This window comes from Hyperoodon ampullatus (genome assembly GCF_949752795.1).
Source record: "Hyperoodon ampullatus genome assembly, chromosome: 12".
NCBI classification, from domain to species: Eukaryota; Metazoa; Chordata; class Mammalia; order Artiodactyla; family Ziphiidae; genus Hyperoodon; species Hyperoodon ampullatus.
The window spans coordinates 84,600,957-84,623,814 of NC_136925.1; the positions used below are offsets into that span (position 1 = coordinate 84,600,957).

Sequence of the window (22,858 nt, forward strand, 5' to 3'; positions counted from 1 at the left end):
GATTCATTTTTATTTCACTAACTAAACATTTGAGTGTGAAGAATATTCTTAAGATGTGTCAGGCAGGAATCCTGATCCTAAGTAGAATCCTCACCCATAGTAGAAATAAAAAGATGAGATACATAGAGATATGGAGTTGCCTTATCAAAATGTGTCAGTAATAAGAATCAGATGACTAGGACAGCTAGAGGACTGCTAGAGAAGTTCAGATGAAAGAGCTCTTGAGACAGCTTGACAAAAAAGGGGGCCTTGGAGATAATGTCACATTTCATGTGGACCTAAGAAGAGAATGGGTTCAGTGATGATGCTTCCAGTATGGCACAGTGGAGAAGGGGACATGAGAGAGTCAGATTTGCATTCAGTTTTGGGTCTTTTACTTACTTCTGTGGTCATTTTCAAAAAGATGTTTTCTCTGGTTGTAATGATTACTATTAGCATTATTTAAGTTGAACTTTGTTCTCAAACTTAACCATAGTAATTGTAGATGGTAAGCTTAATTCATAAGCTTTACAGTGATTCATATGGTTGTTACAAAGTTTGTCTTAGACCTGAGCAAGTGTTTTCCATTGCATTCATATTTCACTTAGATGGTGAATAACATGTGTTACATCTGTTCCTTAATTAAGAGGAACTGGAGCCGAGTTTATTCTGAAAGATAGTGGACTTGGGTATCCTGTGCAGGCACATCTTATTGTCTTTAATCACTAGTGGACAAGTAATGTACTCTTCCTTGGTCACTGATGAAACACACACACACACATATATATTCTTTTTAATTGAAGTATAGTTGATTTACAATGTTGTGTTAGTTTCAGGTATACAGCAAAGTGACTCATTTATAATTATTCTTTTTCACATCATTTTACATTATAGGTTATTACAAGACATTGAATATAGTTCCCTGTGCTACACAGTCAGTTCTTCTTGTTTATTTTATATATAGTAATGTGTATCTGTTTATCCTTCCCCACCCCTTTCCCCTTTGGTAACCATAAGTTTGCTTTCTATGTCTGTGAGTCTGTTTCTGTTTTGTAAACAAGTTCATTTGTATCTTTTTTTAGATTTCACAAGTGATATCATACTATATTTATCTTTCTCTGACTTAACTTTCGTTTAGTGTGATAATCTCTGTGTCCATCCATGTTGCTTCAAATGGCAATATATCATTCTTTTTTATGGCTGAGTAATGTTCCATTGTGTGTGTGTGTCCCATATCATCTTTATCCATTCATCTGTCGATGGACACTTAGGTTGCTTCCATGTCTTGGATATTGTAAATAGTGCTGCTGTGAACATTGGGGTGCATGTATCTTTTCAAATTAGAGTTTTCATGTTTTCCAGATATATGCCCAGGAGTGGGGTTGCTCGATACATATTGATAGTAACTATTTTTAGTTTTTAAGGAACCTCCATACTGTCCTCCATAGTGGCTCTCCAATTTACATTCCCACCAGCAGTATAGGAGGGTTCCCTTTTCTCCACACCCTCTCTAGTATTTATTATATGTATTCTTTTTGATAATGGCCATTCTGACCGGTGTGAGGTGATACCTCCTTGTGGTTTTTGATTTGCGTTTCTCTGATAATTAGTAATGTTGAGTATCTTTTCATGTGCCTGTTGGCCATCTGGATGTCTTTTTAGGAGAAATGTCTATTTTGATCTTCTGCCCATCTTTTGATTGGGTTGTTTTTTTTTTTTTTATTTTGAGCTATATGAGCTGTTTGTATATTTTGGAAATTAAGCTCTTGTTGGTTGCATCATTTGCAAATATTTTCTCTCATTCCGTAGGTTATCTTTTCATTTTGTTTATGGTTTCCTTTGCTGAGCAAAAGCTTATAGATTTGGTTAGGTCCCATTTGTTTATTTTTGCTTTTATTCCAGTGGAACATTTTAAAGCTGTTATTAAGACTTTGAAGCAAATAGTATCTGATTATACACTTATATGGATGTCAGTTGATAACAGGGAGAGGAATTTAAGAATTTCACTTTAGTTCCGTATCTCTGAAACTTGAGCATGCTTGAAATGATTTCTAATAAAGAAAACAAAACTTGAGCATGCTTGAAATGATTTCTAATAAGAAAACAAAACATCTGAAGTTTTATTTTTTATTCTGCTGAGAGATTATTCCTTTCTTGGCTGATATAGTTGAATTTTCAGGTAATTAGCTCAAATTGTAAAAATAGCAATAAAATCGTTAACCTTTAACTTGAGCATTAATTAGTATAACATTGGATAATGTATAAAATACATAAAAAGTGACAGTTTGTAACAATAAAAAGTGTTAAGTGTAATAGGCCAGGTTTTAGTTGGTAAAAGTTCAGGATTTTTTTAAAAACAGCTTTTAGGGAAATTATAGATGTTGGATGCATAACTGTAATTCATGAAGGAAAGCATTCATATAGTTATTTTTGCCTGTTAAAACCCCTGTAGAGTGGGGGAAAAAAGGTAAGAGACAATTCTAAAAACTACCCTCTTTTAGCTTGACTGCCAGCTATTAGATGCTAGTGTTTGAAATGGTACTCTTGGTTGTGTTCATACTTACTTGTATTGAGACTCTGTTGAAACCCATTCAAGTCATGCTAACAACATCACTAAAGAGTAATCTTGATGTTTTCAATTTATTAACATCTTTGACATGTCAGAGTCTTACTCTGGATTGGTTATATTTCAGAAGTACCCACAGGAAGTGAAAGTATTTGGTATCTTTAAAAGGAAAATTGTATTACATACCATTAACCATATGACTTTTATGCTTATGTCTTGCTAATAGAATTATACTGAAGGGGTATAAGAAAGATATCACTTCTTATATCTTGGTAGCCAAATTTTAGTAAAAGAAGAAAAGTCTTGGATTTTTATAGGTTTTGGATGATAGGCAGTATGATATAGGAAAAACATGAAACCCTGGATTCACCTAGTTCTTCCAATTAAGTAAAGTTATCATTGCTTTTTATCCACTGAGAAGTATGGATATGTGAAATATGTATTAACACTTCAGAATATTAGGAGAAGAAAGAACTCTGCTCATAATACATTAACCATTTGGATAATTCAGAATTAAATTTTTGATCACCGTCAGACATTGTATCATCCAAATTACTATCCAAGAAGTGTAGAGGTATGCTATTCACAGTAATTATACCTACTACTATCTGGCGGTGTATTAGAACTCTGTAGAGCTTTTTAAAATGTGGATGTTTCCGACACATCCCTCCTATAATTTCTGGGGTGTGTGGTGGGTTCCCATCTAATAGGATAATCTTAAGATACTTAAATATACCAGATAATTTTAAATGTTACAGATATTTTAGATAAACACACAAAGACTGTTAACCATGGGTTTTATTTACTTTTATCATTCTAATCTTAATTCTAAAACTTCTCAAGGTTGATGGTCACTACCAAGAAAAGAATTATGACATTCCAGGTATTTGGGAGTGGGTACCTGTATTTTTTAATCCAGAGGAATTGTTGATTAATTCCTAATTTATTTTATTTTATTATTATTATAATTTTTTCTTTTCTTACCGTGGCTTTAATTTTAAGGCTTTGTAATTGAGGAACTGTGACTTTCCTGATGGTTATTTATGTTAACATAATGTCAGGAAGGAAGTCCCACAGTGGATTTAAGAGAAATCCCTGTTAGCTGGAAAGCCATCTTTTAAGAAGACTTAGGAAAGGAGTAGGGGGAGTAGGGGTTACACAGCTTACACAGCAGAAGTACTAGGTACTGTGAGATAGTCACTGTCTTAAACACCCTTTCATTCATTTAATCCTTGCAACCCTGTAGCCTTTACAAATGAGGACATAGAGTTTCATGAGATATCGTACTAAGCCTTATCAGTCAGGCTTAGTATGCTGTTTTATAGCACAGTGAACTTTGATGTCTGTCACTCATCTCAAGTGTCAGTAGTTACTCTGTTATTACTTATTTTATGTTTGTCTTCCTCCCTAGTCTCTAAGCTCTTCAAGGGCTTTCATGTTTGTCCAGTTACCTGTCATAAACCTTGTTCACTAGGAAAGTATCTTCTGTATGGTAGAAAAAGTTAATAAATATTTATTGACAAAATCAATGAATATATGAATGAGTTACTCAAGGTTATTACTGAGATAACTGAAATATGGTACTGAAATAAGGCTGGCATTCACGTTTGTGTTCTTTCCTCACTATATTATGTACCTTGTTCACTTTTGGGGGGTGGGGAATATTTAATTCCAGATATTTCTGTGATGCTTACTATGTACAAAACATTTTGCCAGATAAGCTAGGGAAATGGTTTCTAACATATAAGGATGGTAGTTTAGCATGTGTTGAGTAAAGAAAATGCATAATGACGTTAAAAAAGCCTACTGTGGGGACTTCCCTGGTGGCACAGTGGTTAAGAATCCGCCTGCCAGTGCAGGGGACACAGGTTCGAGCCCTGGTCCGGGAAGATCCCACCGGAGCAACTAAACCTGGGCACCACAACTACTGAGCCTGCGCTCTAGAGCCCGTGAGCCACAGCTGCTGAGCCCGAGTGTCACAAATACTGAAGCCCGCACCGCTGGAGCCCGTGCTCTGCAACAAGAGAAGCCACTGCAATGAGAAGCGCGCACACTGCAGCGAAGAGTAGCCCCTGCTCGCCGCAACTAGAGAAAGCCTGCGCACAGCAGTGAAGACCCAACACAGCCAAAAAACAAACAAACAAATAAATAAATAATTTTATTAAAAATAAAAAGCCTACTATGAATTTAATAATGCATTTTAAATGACTTTGTACTGTGTTTATTATGGTAGCATGCATATATGTTGAGAAACTAGTAGTATGTTTGTATATGACACAGCATTTAGTTTATAGAATATATACATATAAAATAAGACAAATACACAGATAAATATTTGAGAGAAACTGATACAAATATCATAAAAGAAGTGCAAGTCCGGATCTGCATAGGGTGGAAGAACAGAAGAATATTAAGCTACTGGTTAGGTACCAAACTCTTACTTAGGCATTTTTAAATGCATTGTGAGTAATTCAAAAAAGAAAAAGAACTGTCTTGCTGTCTTGAGGCTTATTATTCTATATCGGATGCAGAAGACTATATTATAGTATTAAGTATATTATAAAGCCATAAAATTCTATGGAAGGAAGCAAAGTGGGGGAGAGATGAATTCTCATAGAGGGGGTGACTTGGGAAAATATTACGGAAGAAGTAGTATTTGAACTTTTCAATTTCATTAAATTTTTATAAATTCTTTTTACTACCCTTAGTCTGTTTTCTGTAGAGCTCGTGGAATAATTATGGTTTATTCCTCTTTCTGGGAAGCTGTGGTCATCCTCCTTTACATGTTGTTTCAATTCCAAAGCCTATATAGAAGGCAGTCCAGTGCTTTGATCAGCTGAGTTCTTCAGTCTGAAACCTCAGAGATTACAGGTGGATCTTTATTAAGCTTCTGTATCCTAAAAATTATATTTTGAAATAATTTTAATATGTTTAATATATTTTTATTGACTAAGTTAATTTAAAAAAAAGACTTCTTAAGCTAGTACTCTTTATCCCCAAAGTACTTATACGGTTTTTTTCTAAATTACAACTTCTAATCATGTTATTTTATTTGCTATTGTTCAGTCTTCCTTTCCCCATATTCCTACTTATGTCATTTCCTGTAATCTTCTATTACTGTTTGATTTTAAATAGTAACCTGTTCAAACCATGCGGACATCAGTTATGAGATGGTAGCTACTCTTCTATGTGCTATACAAACATAACACATTTAAAACTTACCTCTGTTTTACAGATGAGGAGACCAAGGTTCAGATACTTTGCCCGAGATTAAACAGCTAGTAAGTGGCTAGTAAGTGTAATATCATAAATTCCTTAGAATATCATCAAATGGATGTTAAAAATCATATTTAAAAATGGTATTCTAGGGCTTCCCTGGTGGCGCAGTGGTTAAGAATCCGCCTGCCAATGCAAGGGACATGGGTTTGAGCCCTGGTCCAGGAAGATCCCACATACCACGGAGCAACTAAGCCTGTGCGCCACAACTACTGAGCCTGCGCTCTAGAGCCCACGAGCCGCAACTACTGAGCCTGTGTTCTAGATCCCGCAAGCCACAACTACTGAGCCTGTGCTCTAGATCCCGCGAGCCACAACTACTGAAGCCCGTGCACCTAGAGCCTGCACCCTGCAACAAGAGAAGCCACCGTAATGAGAAGCCTGTGCAATGGAACCAAGAGCAGCCCCCGCTCACCTCAACTAGAGAAAGCCCGTGTGCAGCAACCAAGACCCAACACAGCCAAAAATAAATAAAATAAATAAATTTTTTTTAAAAAAGTATTCTAAAACAAATGATTGTTTTCTTTTGTTTTGGATATCTATAGATTTTACTTTCTGAATAAATTCCCTCAGGAAAAAGTTTGTGAGTGAACTGTGTGCTGCCATTCACTTACTGTCTCCTTAAAGTTATCATGCCTAGACCTGGTAAGGATTTTTGCTCGAGGCAGCAAGTTACCCTGTAGGTAGATTTGTCAAAATGTTCATCTTGTTTCTTGTTACAGTTTTGAGTGAAATAATTGTAATCTTTTTGGGTTTTTTGTTTTTAAAATATTTAACCTTTCTTGTCTTCTTAACATACTGTTAGTTGTAAAGTCTTTAAGGCAGAAGTGTATAATCTGAAGTCAGTATAGCTGAGTGACATTGAGTAAGTCAGGTTTCTGCCCATTAGTTTGTCATTTTCGAATGAGAAATAGGTATTATAATAATATCTACCTCTAAGGTTTAGAAAGGATTAACTTTATGGATGTAAAATGCTGAGTACAAAGCCCTATATATGTTATTTTTTGTTAATAATAATATTAGCTGTGACTTCATTTTTGTATCTCATGCTGTGCTCTATCTAGTAAATATTGAATAGTTATGGGGCACTTACTGTGGTCAGTGCGAAGAGAGGGGAGTTGAGTGATTCCAGACCTCTTGGAGCTTTTTAGATAGTAATATACATAAGGCTTAAGTCAAAAGAACAAATGATAGAATGGGAATCTAGGAAACATCCTGTCTGAGAGAACCTGGAGAAATTTTCATTGAGGTGATTTCTGAAATTGGATTTTTGATGATTTGGGAAAGAAAACGGGCACGAGTAGAAATGGTAGTCCTTTTTATTTTTAATCTTCTTTCCTTAGTGTGCTGTCAACAAGTAAATATTTCAATTTAATATTTTAAAACATCACATTTTAAAACAAATGGTTGTTTTTCTACGCCTTTAATAATCTTTATGTCTGCTAGATGGGGGAATGAATAAGATCCAGTACAAGGTTTCGCATATGAATAGTGAAATGATTCTATTAATGCTATGTGGAAGCATTTCATGCTTCCATGGACAGTAACTACTTTTATATATGAGTGATTGTTAGCAACAGAAACGCAGCCCAAAGTTGCCAGAAGGATTTCATGCCAGTTCTTCTTACTCTCTCTCTTTTTCTTTTTAAGCACTAGGCAGCCATTGATATTTAAACTTGCTGGGAAATGCAGTTAGAAATCACTTGATCATTTTTGTCCTTTTATGGGAAACTGTTTGCATATATTTAGTTCAGTCTTTTCAGCCTTAACTTATCAAGATCGTATTTAGCTTCCCAAATGGTCATGGGTACTGTAAGTGGCTCTGCTCTAGTGAAAGTTTACTAATTTTGGTCATGATTGGGACAGACCAATATTATTTGGCCATAGGTTGGCCATAGCTGGTGATATATAAGTTTAGTTTCAAAATACAGTAATTACAATTAAATTAGTGGAATTAATATATGAAAATTGGAATGAGGACCTAACGTGATAGTTTTTCAATATTTGTAGGAGTTAGGTGTTTCTTATGAAGGAAGAATATTGAGAATAGTCCTTTTATTAACTTGGAAAATATTTGACATAAAACATTCAAAGTTCTTTGAATTTAGCAAATATTTCACTGTGCTAATAAGCATTTGTTGAATGCTTGCTGCCTATAAAGACATTCCTAGATGATGATTTCCACAAACTGAATGTAAAATTATTCTAATTTTTATATATTATTAGAAAATAACTTGCTCTGAAAACATGATGGTTGATGGACTCAAGTTCAAGTTGAAATTTTTTTTGAAGTCAACTTTATAAGTAGAGTCAGTCAGTGAGCAATTTAATTATGTATAATCTCCTTTAAGAAATGGTCCTCCATGTATGTTTCTTAAACTAATTTAAGATTGTATGTACAACTGGGGATAATTATATGCTAGGCTTTATCACTTGGCTTAAGATGTATATATTCATAAGTGTGTTATTGGAACCTTGGTTTGCTTAAATATGTAACACTTTAGAATTCCTTTCTAGGCGGTTTTGGAGTATGAACTTTCACATTAAGAGCACAGTAGGGGAAGAAGTCTTGTGCTCATTTGCCTGACTACAAATGTATAATTAAAAGAGTCTGTCAGCAGGGGTTGGGGCAATCAGTGTGTTCTGATGCTTCATGTTATAATTACTTTGTTGTTCAAACAGATATTGTAATTAGAGCATAATTTTAAATTTCAGAGGTCAGTGACTCATCGAGGTTTTTTTGTTGTTGTTTTGGTTTTAATCAAAAACAAAGGTAGTTTCTCAAATTTTGAGAATTTTTTTACTTAATATTTGTATATCACTGTATACAGCAAATGAAATGGATGATTTTTTTTAAGGTTTATTATTATTATTTTTTTGGCTGCATTGGGTTTTCGTTGCTGCACACGGGCTTTCTCTAGTTGGGGCGAGCGGGGGCTACTCTTCGTTGCGGTGCACGGGCTTCTTCTTGCGGTGGCTTCTTGTTGCAGAGCATGGGGCTCTAGGCGCGTGGGCTTCAGTAGTTGTGGTGCACGGGCTTAGTTGTTCCGCGACATGTGGGATCTTCCCAGACCAGGGCTCGAACCTGTGTCCCCTGCATTGGCAGGCTGATTCTTAACCACTGCGCCACCAGCGAAGTCCCCTGAAATAGATGATGTTTTATTGAAAAGTAATGGTTAGAACTTATTTCAGGACAGTGATTTTAATTAGCCCTAATTTAGGAATGTGTTCGATATATGTATGCATTGTGTATTAAGAGATGATTTTCATTTTCCCCTATTGAAAATTTTAGTGAGTGGAGGAATTGTGTGTTAAGTGGCCACAGGTTTATTATTTTTGTATATTTGTGTCATTGAAATTTGATAGGCATTTCTCTCATCTAGGAAAAAAGTGTATTTGTAGGTGTGAGAAATCTGTTTTACCAGGTACTTCTCTGCCAGTTGTCGATACTGTTCTTCATGTGACTTAATCAGGAATTCATTGACAGAGAAAGAGAACATGATGTGGAATTAGGGGAAAAAAACACTAAATAAATTTACCAGATAATCTGTTTCTTTATCTGCATCCAAATTCCCTACCAGCTCTAAAATTCTATGAGAACAAGATGTGCTTAAAATTCCACTTAAAAAAATGTTCAAAGGTAAAATGGTAAAGTACAAAAAATTCTAGAGAGTCAAGACTTCAGTGTTCTGTTTCTGGCTCTTTCACTAATTTATGATGCTATTTTAAGGCAATTTACTTAACTTTAGAGCTCTCATGTAGGTGATGTCATGTTTTAGGAATTGGTTGTTGAGAGTTGCAGGCTCTAATGTTCTCCCTGGTAGAACACTTCCTGTCTGCATGACTTGGGCAAACCTTATGGGCCTTAACCTCCTCATTAACATGTTAGTGAGAATAATAGGACGTCAGTCTTATGGCTGTTAGGATGACTGAGTGAGGTGATGTGTTTATATTGCTTAGTGTGGTACTCGACAAACAGTGTTTAATGAAAGCTTGGGTAGTATCAGCATCGTTTTCATTTCTGAATTTCTTTATCATCACATGAGAGACTTAAGAGCTACTTGACATTTATTTCTCTATAGTACATTTGCCAAGAATATAGACCATAATAAAGTATTATTGGTAAATGTGTCTATCTGTTTCATAATCAGTTATGAATGGTATTATAGAACTGTTTTATATGCTACTAAACTCTAATTTATTATATAAATAAAGATACATTCCATTTCCTTGAATGCTGTCTTGTCATTTCAGACTCTCTTAAATAAAAAAAAAAAAACCAAGATCATCAGTTTTGAACTTTTTTAAACACAGGAATTGTTTATGAATAACTTGTCTTTGCTGTCATTTTGCTTTGTTATATTAAGATACAGCTTTAGTCTTGCAGTTTTAAAAAGACTGACCCTTATTTACTCCATTCTTCTGGTATATTGAAACAAGGTAATATTGAGCTGATAGAATAAAGGAACAGCACTGTCTTTTGTGGGCTATGAAAATCAGCGCTCGTGAGCATTATGCTGGAGAATCTGAGTGAGTTGACTAGAAGAGAAGTAAGAGAACAAGAGTAAAAGATAAGGGGTAAAGATTTTCAAATGTAACTGGCAACTTAAATAGGAGGTCAAAAAGAAGCAGGCCCAGAAACAAAGATAAATGATCAAGGGAGACTGTCTGGAGGCTTATATGGGCAGACACAGTAATAATGAATGCAGGAGAGCATTGTGGGGAAGCAGTGTGGTGTTTGGTTTCAGTGATGCTCCCCGGTAATAAAAGCGCAGTCGTTCAACTCAGTAAATCTAACGGCTAAAGACAGTGCACAGATAGCTATCAGTTATAGTATGACACACTTAGAGCAAAGGATAAATAAAAGTAAATATTAAAGAAAGCTTTCTGGACGTAAGTGATAAATTGCATAAAGTTGTGGGTATCAGGATCCGTGTTTGTGAATAGGCCAATTTATTGACAGCGTGGAGTGAATGTAAGCGAGAAATGGCACCTGAAGTTAGTGTGGATTGAAATGAATGGGTGAATGTACAGCAGCCTCTCTGTCAAGGCAAAAGAAAGCTGATAACTGCATTTCAGACTTTCTTCAAAACCAATTGGTCTTTGTCCTCAAGTATTAAAAATTCACACTGACTCAAAACTCATTCAGGGGCAATAATAGCTGAGACATAATTGGGGACTAGTTTGCAGAAGGGAGGTAATGAGCTGAACATGGTGAGTTGAGAGTGCTTTAGAGACAGTGACACACACATGTCAAGTTGGCAGTTGAATTTGGAGGTCTAGAAATAAGGACTGTGCTGGAAATGTAAATTTGCAAATAAGTGGATACGAAAAAACCCATATTATTATATATTGCTGAAGATTTGGTGGCACATTATATGAAATGCTTTTGGTGACTGTAAAACAGAAATTAAAATAATTTGTAATGAGCTGTTTTTTCCACGTCGGTTTCTCAGCTGTTTATTCCTGAATACTATTTGAAATGTGACAGTGAAAAGAAATTAATGCCTCAACCACAGTTTCTAGGAGATAGACCTTATTTGGTGTATCTCCATTTTGCCCTCAGTCCTCTCTGCTTCATTTCATCCTTTTCTTTGTCCCAAATTATTTATTAAAGTGAGAAATTTGGGGAGTAGATTCTTACTGCAGGTGTTCTGGGATATAGAAGTAGACACCCTGTAATCTTACCCTACCTCTCGTTTGTTTATAGCTGAAAGAGAACCTTTATGGATATGTTTTATTGACTTCTGTAGTGTTTGCCAATTCCAGATTGCCTTTATTATCTGTTTAAGAAACAGAAAGAAAATACAGGGAGAACTTACATTTGTAGTGAATAATTACTAGGCTCAAACTCGCTGTTAAAGGTGTTAACTCTTCCTGAGTTAGAATGCACCACAGTTGTATGAAAGTGGCTTCTGAGTGGAATGATCTTAAAACCTTTTTTTAAAATGAAGTTTAATATGCTCATAGATTAAAAATATGTACTTCTGTAGAGCCTGATGTAGAAAACATCCCCTTCTCTGCTAACAGCCAGCACCACCCATAGTCACTTCTTACTCTTGAAGAGATTCTTTAGGTATTTATTCTCTGTTGCTGCATTTTGTGCTTACCTTGCTACTAGTTGACTTTTTTAGTTTTCATCTCACTCTTTCATTGTGTGAGAACTCATTGGGCCCTTTCCATTTGGAAGCTCTTATCATTCAGTTTTGTTTTAAAAGTATGTAATACGTTGATGATTTTTCTCCCGTCTGCTTCCTTTTTCTTGGTGAGACATCAGTAATTCAGTTTTTGGACCTCTTGGACTAGTTCTCTAATTTTTATACTCTTTCTCCGCCGTTTTCCATCTCTGTCTTTGCTGCTACTTGGAGGGAGAATTCAGTTTTTATCTTCAAACCCCTCTATCACATTTTTTATTTTTACTGTCATATTTAAGTTTCAAGAGTTCCTTTTTATGTTTTGAATTCTTTTCATAGCATTTTTTACTTGTTTCAGAGATGCAGTATCTTCTCTTAACTGAGTCTTTTTGAGTTTTTCTTCTCACTGCCCAGTGATTGCTTTCTTCAGGTGGTTTCCTGTTGTTGGGTTGGCCAGACTTTCCAGGGAAAGGTCTTCCAGGTTCTTGCCCCCAGTGTGTGGGCTGGCTGTCCTCATTCTGGGTGTGGAGTGGGGGAAAAGACTGGATACCTCAGCCTTCACTGCGTAAATGATCCTGTCAGCTGCCCATCAAAACCCAGTTCTAGAAAGTGGAACTCTTTAGGAATACATTTCTAGTCTTTTGCTAGAAATTAGGGAGTGCTAGATAGCCAGCTATTTAAGGATAGGGGATGCGGAGATTCAGCTGTTCCTTCAGTTTTCCAGTCTTAGCCCCACCCTTGCCCTCGACTTTTACTGCTGCCAATTCCCTAAGCCTTCATGGAGGCTCTGAGTATAAGTTGGTTTCTTCTTGCCTGGGTTAGCTAAGTCCCTGACTACTTAGCCATCTGCTTTCTAGTTTCCAAATTGTTTCCTTTCCCATTTTCTTCTTCCTTATGATTTTGTGCATTTTAAACTGTACTAGAAGAATTTTAGGAAGGAGTGAAAGTACATGACTACATTAGTTTCACCTTTTTTGTCTATAAGTGTTTTCGAAACCATAAGCAAAACTATTTGTTTTGAAGCAAACATTAGGGTAGGTATAATTTTTTTTTTATTTTTGTATTTTTAACAGGCACCTAAGTTGATGAATTTATTAAGAGTATCATTTACCAAGGTGTTGTACAACTCAAAAATTTATTCCTCTGATAAAGCACAATTCAAATTATACTGCAGCTTTATTCTTTGTTCCTGTCATGCAAATAATATCCGTTCCTTTTTAAATCCTCTGACTTTTGTCTTCCCCATGTATAAAAATTTCTGTGGCAAGTCACGTTAGGATTTTAATTTTCATTCTTAGGCCTTTCTAAAATATTTTGGATTACAAATGTTCCTCAGTTGTCCTTGTATTAGTATCTGTATGCATTAATAATATCACAAACACATGCTTTTTAGTGTCTTTGTCTACTAATTATAACATCTGTGTCAGTTCTAGGTTGGTTTGGATTGATTTTTCTTATATGTTTCATTTTTCTTCTCCTTTGCCTGTTAATTTTTTTTTTAAGATTTTTTTTTTGATGACCATTTTTAAAGTCTTATTGAATGATTTCAGTATTGCTTCTGTTTTATGTTTTGGTTTATTGGCCCCAAGGCATGTGGGATCTTAGCTCCCCAACCAGGGATTGAACCTGCACCCCCGGCATTGGAAGGCAGAGTCTTAACCACTGAACCGCCAGGGAAGTCCCTGCCTGTTAATTTCTGATTAGATGCCAGATAGTGTGAATTTTATCTTGTTGGGGGGACATATTCCTGTAGTTATTCTTGGGCTTTGTTCTGGGACACAGTTAAATTGGAAACAGTTCGATCCTTTTAGATCTTGCTTTTAAGATTTATTTAGGCAGTATTTGGAACAGTGTTCAGACTACTGCCTAATTATTTTCCACTACTGAGGCAAGACCTCTGTGCACTTTACCCAGTGTCTGTATATCATGAAGTCTTTCCCGTCTGGCTCTGTGTGAGAACCTGGCACTTTTACCTTGAATCCTTTGGCTACTAGTTCTTTCTCTGGCCTCTGGTATTTCTTCCCACATATGCGCTGATCAGTGTTCAGTTGAATACTTGAGTCAACTTTGTGCAGATCTCCAGAGTTCTCTTTCTGTGCAGCTCTTTCCAGTATTCTTTCTGGTGAGCTCTAGCTGCTTTGGTCTCCCAAGACGCTAAGCTTAGTCGTCTCAACTCAGAGAGGCAGCCTGGCACCGTTCCCAGGGCTGCAGCCTAGAGATTCCCAAGCCAGGGAGCTGGGACAGTAATGGGTCTTACTTCATTGATTTCCCATCTCTCAGCCTCACTGTCCTACTGCCTGAGGTCCAGAGGCTTGAGGACTGATGTTTCTTTTGTTTTGCCTGTTTTTTTTTTGTTGTTGTTTCAGGCAAGAGAGTCTTGTTCGTGTTACTTTATCTTGGCCTGAAGCAGACGTCCCTTATTTGTACAGATGTAGAGACACTTACAGGTTCATTAAAATATAAACACACACACACACACGGAACTTTATTAAATCTATCTATGAAAAATTGATAAAATACAAATTTTAGGGAGGAAATATCGTCAACAGTTTTCAACATAAAAATTAAACTCTGGATTTTAGAATTGGTTTTTACTGCCACAGTAGAGGGTATATCTACACATTTTATATTCGGTACACAGGTAACCCTGACTGACGTTCCCAGTTTCTCGACTTTTCGACTCCTCGGGTCTGTCAGTTTTTCATGGTGTCCCCTAGGTGAAAATAAATACTTCATAGTTTTTCTTATTATTATTAAATAGTTACTTCCAAACAACTTAATTAGTTTATCAAAACTACTTAAACTGAAAAAATTTTTATTTTATTTATAAATAGCCACATTATTTATTAATGGGATTTGTTTTTCTCTTGGGCACTGTTCACATTCTCAAACCTGAGAATCAGATTGGACACTACCACCCTGTTTTCCTGTTCCACATTGAGTTTTGCATGGACTTGCCTTTTTATTACAGCAACCACTGAAAACCTAGCATCGCAAAGATAAGACATCATCACAAGGAATATAGCGTGATCTAATATTGATAAAGTCCAGTATTTTGAGCTAGAAATTTGCATGGTATCTGACAGACATCAACTATTGCTGTTTCCCTTGAAATTTCAAGTACCCCGTGGTACCCCTGTGAGCATACTGTGGTATCTCTGAGTTTACTCCTCGGGAACACATAGATGGCCTACCATAGGTTGGTGTGCTTTGTTTTGTTTCTCATTTCCCCTCACAACATTTGGGTGCATTTTCATACTAATGATATTAACAGAAAATAGAAGCAGAAGCATATACTTTAAGTACTTATTTCTATCCCTATTGGCTGAGTTCCATAGATTTTTTCCTAGCATGGCCTCTGCAAACATATGAGTTGTAGTAGAAAGCTGTTTTTTTATACCAGTTTTATTTTCTTTGATTGGAATCTCACAGTTCAGTTAATAGTAATCTTTAAAGATGAAAGTTCAACAACAGGTATTGTTTATAGTTTATGTATGGTACGGGCACTGAGCCATATTCATTTATTTATACCATTCTTATATTTATTTATAAATTTATATTGTTTTTTAAAGAATTCATATTTATGAAATATTTATAAATATATTTGTATATTCTCTCTAAAGCTTAAAGCAAGACATGGTTCTGAAATTATTATATCTTAGGTGAAAGGGAAGTATGGCCAACTCTACTTCTAAACCTCCCTATAGCGTGGCAGTGTTTTCAGCCTGGGGCTCACTAAGTCATTTGAAGATACCAAGGAAATGAAACGTAGATGTTCTCTACTAAAACTAGTATTTAAGATGGTATGGTTAAAGAGTAACTGTACAGTTCACTGTTTTCAAAGTAAGGTCTGATAGAAATACAGTTAAGACTATTCTCACATTTATTCCTTGTTGTGATTATTTTTATAGTGAAATGATTCTATAATTACTACTTGAAGTGCTTAAAACAAATGGCATTTGTCTTATACAGTAGTGTCTGTTGGCAAAATACTTTTCCTAATCTTGAATTCAGCCAATGTTATTAAAAGTAGTTGTAATGATATGGAAAAATCGGTGAATTTTAGAATGAAAATATTGGTTCAGTTCCTAAATTGGCAAGGTGTTCATCAGTTGACCTTGGCAAGTGACTTGCTTAAATTAACCTCGATGACCTTGTATTTACTCATAAGTAAAATATAAGAATGATAACACGCTTTTCGTGATAACCTGGGGATGACACTATACATAAGTTTCTTAGTACATAAGAGCACTGCAGGGGTTGTGATTGCCTTGTTCACTCTTAATACTCTTAGTATCTGGCTCCATGCTTTTGGTACATAGTAGGTGCTCAACAAATATTTGTTGAATTAGCTATCAATACCCAGTAGTCTCACACTCAGGCTTTTTGCCAAGAGAAGAATTTAAAAGGTTTATAATGTCATAGCAAAACAATGCAAGCATAGCTTAATAATTGCAACAGGTTATTGTGAAAGATGTGCTGTCTCTTGGAAAAGAAAAATTTGTAATAGTATGCTTTGTAAATTTTTTAGGAGGAGCAAAATCGAGGCAAGCCTAATTGGGAGCATCTCAATGAAGATTTACATGTACTGATCACTGTGGAAGATGCTCAAAACAGAGCAGAGATCAAACTGAAGAGAGCCGTTGAGGAGGTGAAGAAATTACTGGTACCTGCAGTAAGTAATAATTTCCAAATCATTTACTATAGCTTAATAGACAAACATAGACGTTGCTCCAATCCTTAAATGGGAAAATCTGTTCCCTGTTTATTTTTTGTGAAGGGAATGTTGTGAGGGGAGCAAACTCAATTAGTGGCCTATTTTTTCAAAAGTATTATTACCTTTGCATCACTCTATTATAGGGTAAGAATGTAGTTGCATCCTCAGTAAGTAGGGTGATGAAAGCTTTCTCTCTTTTTTTGGATCAGCTTCTCATTGCAAGCAAGTAATGGGTGTACAGAAGTCTGTACAAATTAATACTTATGTTGGGTGAGCTGTGTTAGTGGGAGCACATTATTTGAGTTGTCTGTGGGTTCCACGTACTCTCCTGTCATATATCCTTGTTTACCACAGAAAGGTTAATGTTTCATAGTGAAATTTTCCCATAATATGGTAAGATTTTCTTTTAGAAAAATAAGAGCTAACTTTTACTAATGTAGCAAGCACCGTTCTGAGCACTTTTCACACTTTTAACTCACTTAGTATTTCTAAGATAATAAAAACTATTGAAGTTCATTCTTAGGGATTGTAGATAAGACACCAAAAGGAATTTTGGAGGGTGACCTAAGAAAAGACCCCAAGGAGAGTTAGTCACTGAGGCTGGAGAAAAACCAGGAGTGTGGAGTCCTGGAAGCCAAGAGAAGTTTGTTGCTGAAGATTGTTCAGTTAAGATAAGAATGGGGAGTTAACCATTGGATTTAGCAAGTAGTAGTCATTGGTAACCTTGCCAAACAGATTTTTGGATGGTGGATTTAAAAGCCGGATTAGCTCAAGTTTAAGAAAGAATGGGACAACAGAAAAAGGAGTTGAAATTTTTTCCCCTAAGATTTCATTATTTATGTAAATGATCCTTTCTACTAGTACTCTTGGCCTCTCAGTTCTTTTATTGCTTCATCTTCAGTGATCTTATCCTCCACTCCATATAAAGTGCATTTAAAATTTTAGTACTTTACTCATATTAAAATTTCTAAGTTGCCTTCCAGAAAATTTGTACCAATTTGTAGTCCTGCCAGTGTTATCTGAAAATACCTGTTTCTCAACACAGTCTCAAACCCTGGGTGTTACTAAAGTTTTTAATCTTTAACCACAAAAATGTGAATATAATAATTCTCATGGTTCTTAAAAATATTTATATTAGATGAGTTTTTACATTAGCTTTTTGTAACAAAAATTCTAAATATCACATTTTGAACAGGTACACAATCCCTAGTTTCATATTGTTTCTGTGGGGAATATGATTCAGTTTACATATCATTTACAGAATGAATTTATAGCTAAAGTATGGGATTACCTTTGTATTATTTCAGTATAAATGTTTCTTACCTACCCATGTAGAATAAGTTGTTTTTTGGAAAGAGGTAGAAAGAGAGTTGTGTGTAGTTTAATGTTTTTGTGCCTATTATGTTTAATGGTATATAGCGAAATATCTAATCCTGGCTTAAGGGACCTGGGGGTATGGAGGGGAGAGTTGGTAGACTTTGTGCTTGATTTAAAATTTTATAATTAAATGTAATAAATATTCCATTTTGTGTTTCACATCTGGAGATAAGGCTAATAAATCTCGGTAAAGGTGGTACCTGTGCTCCTTGCAACATAATTCTAATTTTTCTAATAATTTTGATGATTTGAATGTGTCTCCATCAGTTTACATAACACCACACATAACTTAATGTTTAGAGTTCAAACTTTTAAAATTCAAATTGGGGTTTCAAAACAACCTTACAAAGTAAGTTCTTTCCCCCCCATTTTTCCAGCAAGCACAAGAACTCAGAGAAACCTTAGCATTTTCTAATTTCACTGCAAAAGTAATAGGGATTTTGAGATGATCACACTTCATTCATTTGTAGAGTTGTAATGTTTTACCTAACGAACTTGTTTACCCTGGATAATACCATTTTTATTTCAGATGTTTCTTTGATTTCAGTAATCCATTTATTTTAATCTCTTTTGTTTCTTAAATCACAGAATAAACCATGCATAACTAGAGAATAGTCATTTCTTTAGTTACATATAGTATAACTAGTCTGGCAAGTCTAAATCTGTTACCATCAAGTATCTACTAAAAATATCCTTTTCATTGTAGGTACAGTTAATCAGTAGTTTAATCTCATTTCCATAAATCTGAACCATACCTCCTCACATTCTTGAGATCTTCAATATACTCTCATAAGTACAGGGAAACATTTTGTGAAAATCAAGTCGTACTCACTGATAGAAAAGGACTATTGAGCAATGCCCTGATTTTGCTCATCTTTGGGGACTTAGATCATCCTTGGCAGAAACCAACTGCTGAGGTATTGATAAGTCTATCTCCAGAAGTATTTCTTGAAGACACACATTCTTGCCAACCCAGTTAAAATAACCTGTCTTTTCACTTTTAGTCTTAACCCATTCAGTTCATTCTCTCATAAGTTAGTACGAGTGATTTTTTTTCTTTAAATAAATCATATAAAGATTATCAGTGACTTGCCATTTCACTCCTCTGGAAGTGGGGTAACAAGTGAGTTATCTGCTCTGAAATTCCTTATTGTATACTGAAGAAATGGCTCTTAATTGTAAACAAAGTATGAGTAGTTGTAAAAATTTTAAAGTCAGAGAAGGAAAACGTTTACAAAATAATTAATTTTAGGACTTTTGTTGGCTTCATAGAAGTATAAAGTAAAATCTCACATGTATTATATGTATTGGTTCTCTCCAAGTTAGCTTATAAATGGGAGAAAGACTTTGGAGGTACTAGGATGCAGTATAAGGAAATGAGTGAAAAAACATTATTCCTCCTAAAAAGATTATGGGGAAATCCTCAAACTGGTAGAATTTTACTGAGTATATAGGTAGAACATTAAGCAAATGTTATATAGGAAGAAACAATCATGTCAAGATTTGATACGGTAATAGGCTTCTTATTTTAAATGAACCCTATAAGGAAATTAGTGTTACTTGGAATTATTAGGGATTTGTGATTCTGCATTTGTGATTTCTGGTTTTATGTAACTGCTTTGTTCTAAAAGTTAATTGGGTGGAAGAACTATAGCTTTTATGATTTTTATGGAGTTTTACAATATAGACTATTTCCTAATTTTAGCTAAATATTTAAGACAGAATATGTTGATCATTTTTGTTTGTTATTAGGCCAAATTCCAATGTGCTGCTATATGCTTTTCTATAAATTTTTGTTTCTTTAATTAAACTTTTATGATGCAGTTACAATTTAATATAACTATGATAAATTATTTTGTAATTAGACAAATGGTATTTTTTAGTAGATTATTTAATTACTAATTTTATATATCTAAAGCTTAGGCTTTTAGACATGTGTGTTGAACTGGTTTATTATAATTAGAAAACTTTCTTCAGATGACATTTTAATGCTTGTCCTTATTCACATCATAATTCTCACACTTTTCCTGTGAGCCTTTCAAAATGAACTGAGCTGTTAAATTTCTAGGCTGAACTTCTTACAATCTTTGCTTAGCATTTACCTAATGTGCTTACAAATATACAGAATTTTGGGAAATTATGACTTCTTACCTTTGTATATTCAAATCACTTTAACATAGATTTGATCCGTACAGAGAGCTTGTATATTAAATTAATTTACTCATTTGCCAATTCTGTCATCAGATGTTTTTGTGTCCTTTATTCTTGCTACACTGATACTGTAATATGCTATAAATTCCCATTTCTTTTGCCTTTTGTAACAGAGTATCTAAACCTGCTTTTAATTAATTTGGTCTTAATATCCTCATGTACTTATTAGGACAATTGATTAGTTATTGTGCAGGCCCTTGCTAACCATTTTAAGGACTTCAGCTTTTAGTCTAGAATGGGTGAAACCATTGGAGTGCTTAAGGAGAGGGGAATGAATGACATGATCTAATTAATATTCTATAAGGATTGCCGGCCTGCTCTGTTTAAAACAGAATAAAGAACACAAGGTGAAAGAAAGGAAGCTCTTGTAGGAGTCTGCAAATTATGGCCCATGGGCCAAATCCAGCCTCCCACCTGTGTTTGAATAGCCCATGAGCTAAGAATGGTTTTTACATATTTTAACGGCTGGGGAAAAAAATCAGAAGAATAATATTTGGAGAAGAAGAATACATCATGAAATGTGAATATTATATGAAATTCAAATTGCATTGTCTGACAAGTTTTATTGGAACACAGCCATGCTTATGCTTACTCATTTACGTGTTGTCTGTGGCTGCTTCTGTGCTCCAGTGGTGAGTTGAGCAACTGTCACAGAGACCATATGCCCAGAAAAGCCATTTACTGTCTGGCTCATTACACAAAAAGTTTGCCAATTCCTGGACCATTGCATTAATTCAGACGAGAGGCGATGATGGGTTGGGCCAGTGTAGCCATAGCGGTGAGTCATGGTCTGATTGTGAGCATATTTTTAAAGTGAAACTGGCAGGTTTTGCTAATGGATTGTCTGTGGGATGTTAGAAAGCAGGGCATCAAGGATGACACCAGGATTTGTAGCCTAAACAACTGGAAGGATATAATGGCTGTTACCTTGACGAAGGATATGTTAGGAACAGATTTTGAAGAGATTACTTGGAACTCAGTTTTGGATCTAGTAAATTTGAGATGCCTGTTGGCTATCCAAGTGTAGCTATTCTAGTATTCTGTTCAGATTAACAAGTACTTATTCCAGGTTGGCTGTAGTTTAGAACACTAGGGGTACAGAAAATTATTTAAGGCAAGATCTTTAATATTTAGGCAATGACATTTTCCCTCACTGTATTTCATGAGATACTTTTCATAGGTATTTGGGGTAAAGGAAGCCTTTAATATGCTAGTAAGTATTGTGAACCTCTGGTAGAAACCATTTCCAAATTTAATCATCAAAAATTTTTTTCTGGGTGTGTATTCACATCTAGCGTTATAGAGGTACCTGTTTGAGAAGTAATCTGGAAACTCATGATTTAAATACATATGAGCTGTCTTTTTCCTGATTTTTTTTTTTTTTTTTTTTTTGCGTGGTACGCGGGCCTCTCACTGTTGTGGCCTCTCCCGCTGCGGAGCACAGGCTCTGGACGCGCAGGCTCAGCAGCCATGGCTCACGGGCCCAGCCACTCCGCGGCATGTGGGATCTTCCCGGACCGGGGCACGAACCCGTGTCCCCTGCGTCGGCAGGCGGACTCTCAACCACTGCACCACCAGGGAAGCCCTGAGCTGTCTTTTTAATACTGAAGAATAGTCATTTGAAGACATGATGGAAGAAGAGGTGCTTCTTGAGGAATTTTTTCCTTTTTTTTTTAGACATAAAATAAAAACTCATTAATTTGAAATGTACAGTTTGGCCCCTGACAACTGTATACACTTACAGCCACTTCCACAGTCAAGATTTTTATCATGCCAAAAAGTTTTCTCTTACCCCTTTGCTATCAATTAACTACCCCCCCACACACCCCCAGGCAACTCCTGGGATTAGTTTTGCCTTTTTTTTTCTATTATGATCTAAAAACTTTATTTTTCCCCCCAGCTTTATTGGTATAAGATTGACAAAAATTGTTTATATTTAGGATGTACAAGTGCTTTTTTTTTAAGGTGTACAATGTGATGATTTGATATACATCTATATATTGTGAAATGATTATCACAATCAAGTTAATTAACACATTCATCATCCCACATAGTTACTGTTTTTTTATTTGTATGATCTACTCTCTTAGTAAATTTCAAGTGTACAGTGTTATTAACTGTAACCACCATGCTGTACCTTTGACCCCCGGAACTTACTCATCTCATAACTGAGAGTTTGTACCCTTTTATGGACATCACCCCATTTCCCCTACCACCCCTCCCTTCCCCCAGCACCTGGCAACCACCATTCTACTCTCTGGTTTTATGAATTTACCTATTTTAGATCAGTTTGCCTTTTCTAGATTTCATTTTTTGTGCCTGTCTTTCATGTGGCGTGGCTTTCTTGAGGTTCCTCCATGCTGTTACATGTGTCAGTGGGTTGTTCCTTTTTATTGATAATTAGTATTCCATTTGAATACATAAGCCACAGTTTGTTTATCCTTTCACCTGTTGAAGTTTTAATTTTTATTTCTCTGAATACAAATGGTGTGGAGCATCTTTTCATGTGCTGCTTGAGAAATCATATATCTTCTTTGATGAAGTATCTTTAAATCTTTCTATCATTCTTTATTGGCTTTTCTTTTTTTTTTTTTTTTT

The 22,858-nt window shown here is 35.4% G+C and overlaps 1 protein-coding gene across 2 annotated transcripts in view; it reads left to right on the forward strand.

The window, feature by feature from the left end:
* The window catches only part of QKI (QKI, KH domain containing RNA binding), a gene marked incomplete at both ends in the record, with an annotated part of 133,127 nt that overhangs the window by 84,747 nt on the left and 25,522 nt on the right, over window positions 1-22,858 (forward strand). For both annotated transcript variants that reach the window (XM_079716399.1, XM_079716400.1), the window contains one exon: window positions 16,487-16,630. In XM_079716399.1, coding sequence (XP_079572525.1) covers window positions 16,487-16,630 — 144 coding nt within the window. The remainder of the gene's footprint in view (window positions 1-16,486; window positions 16,631-22,858) is intronic.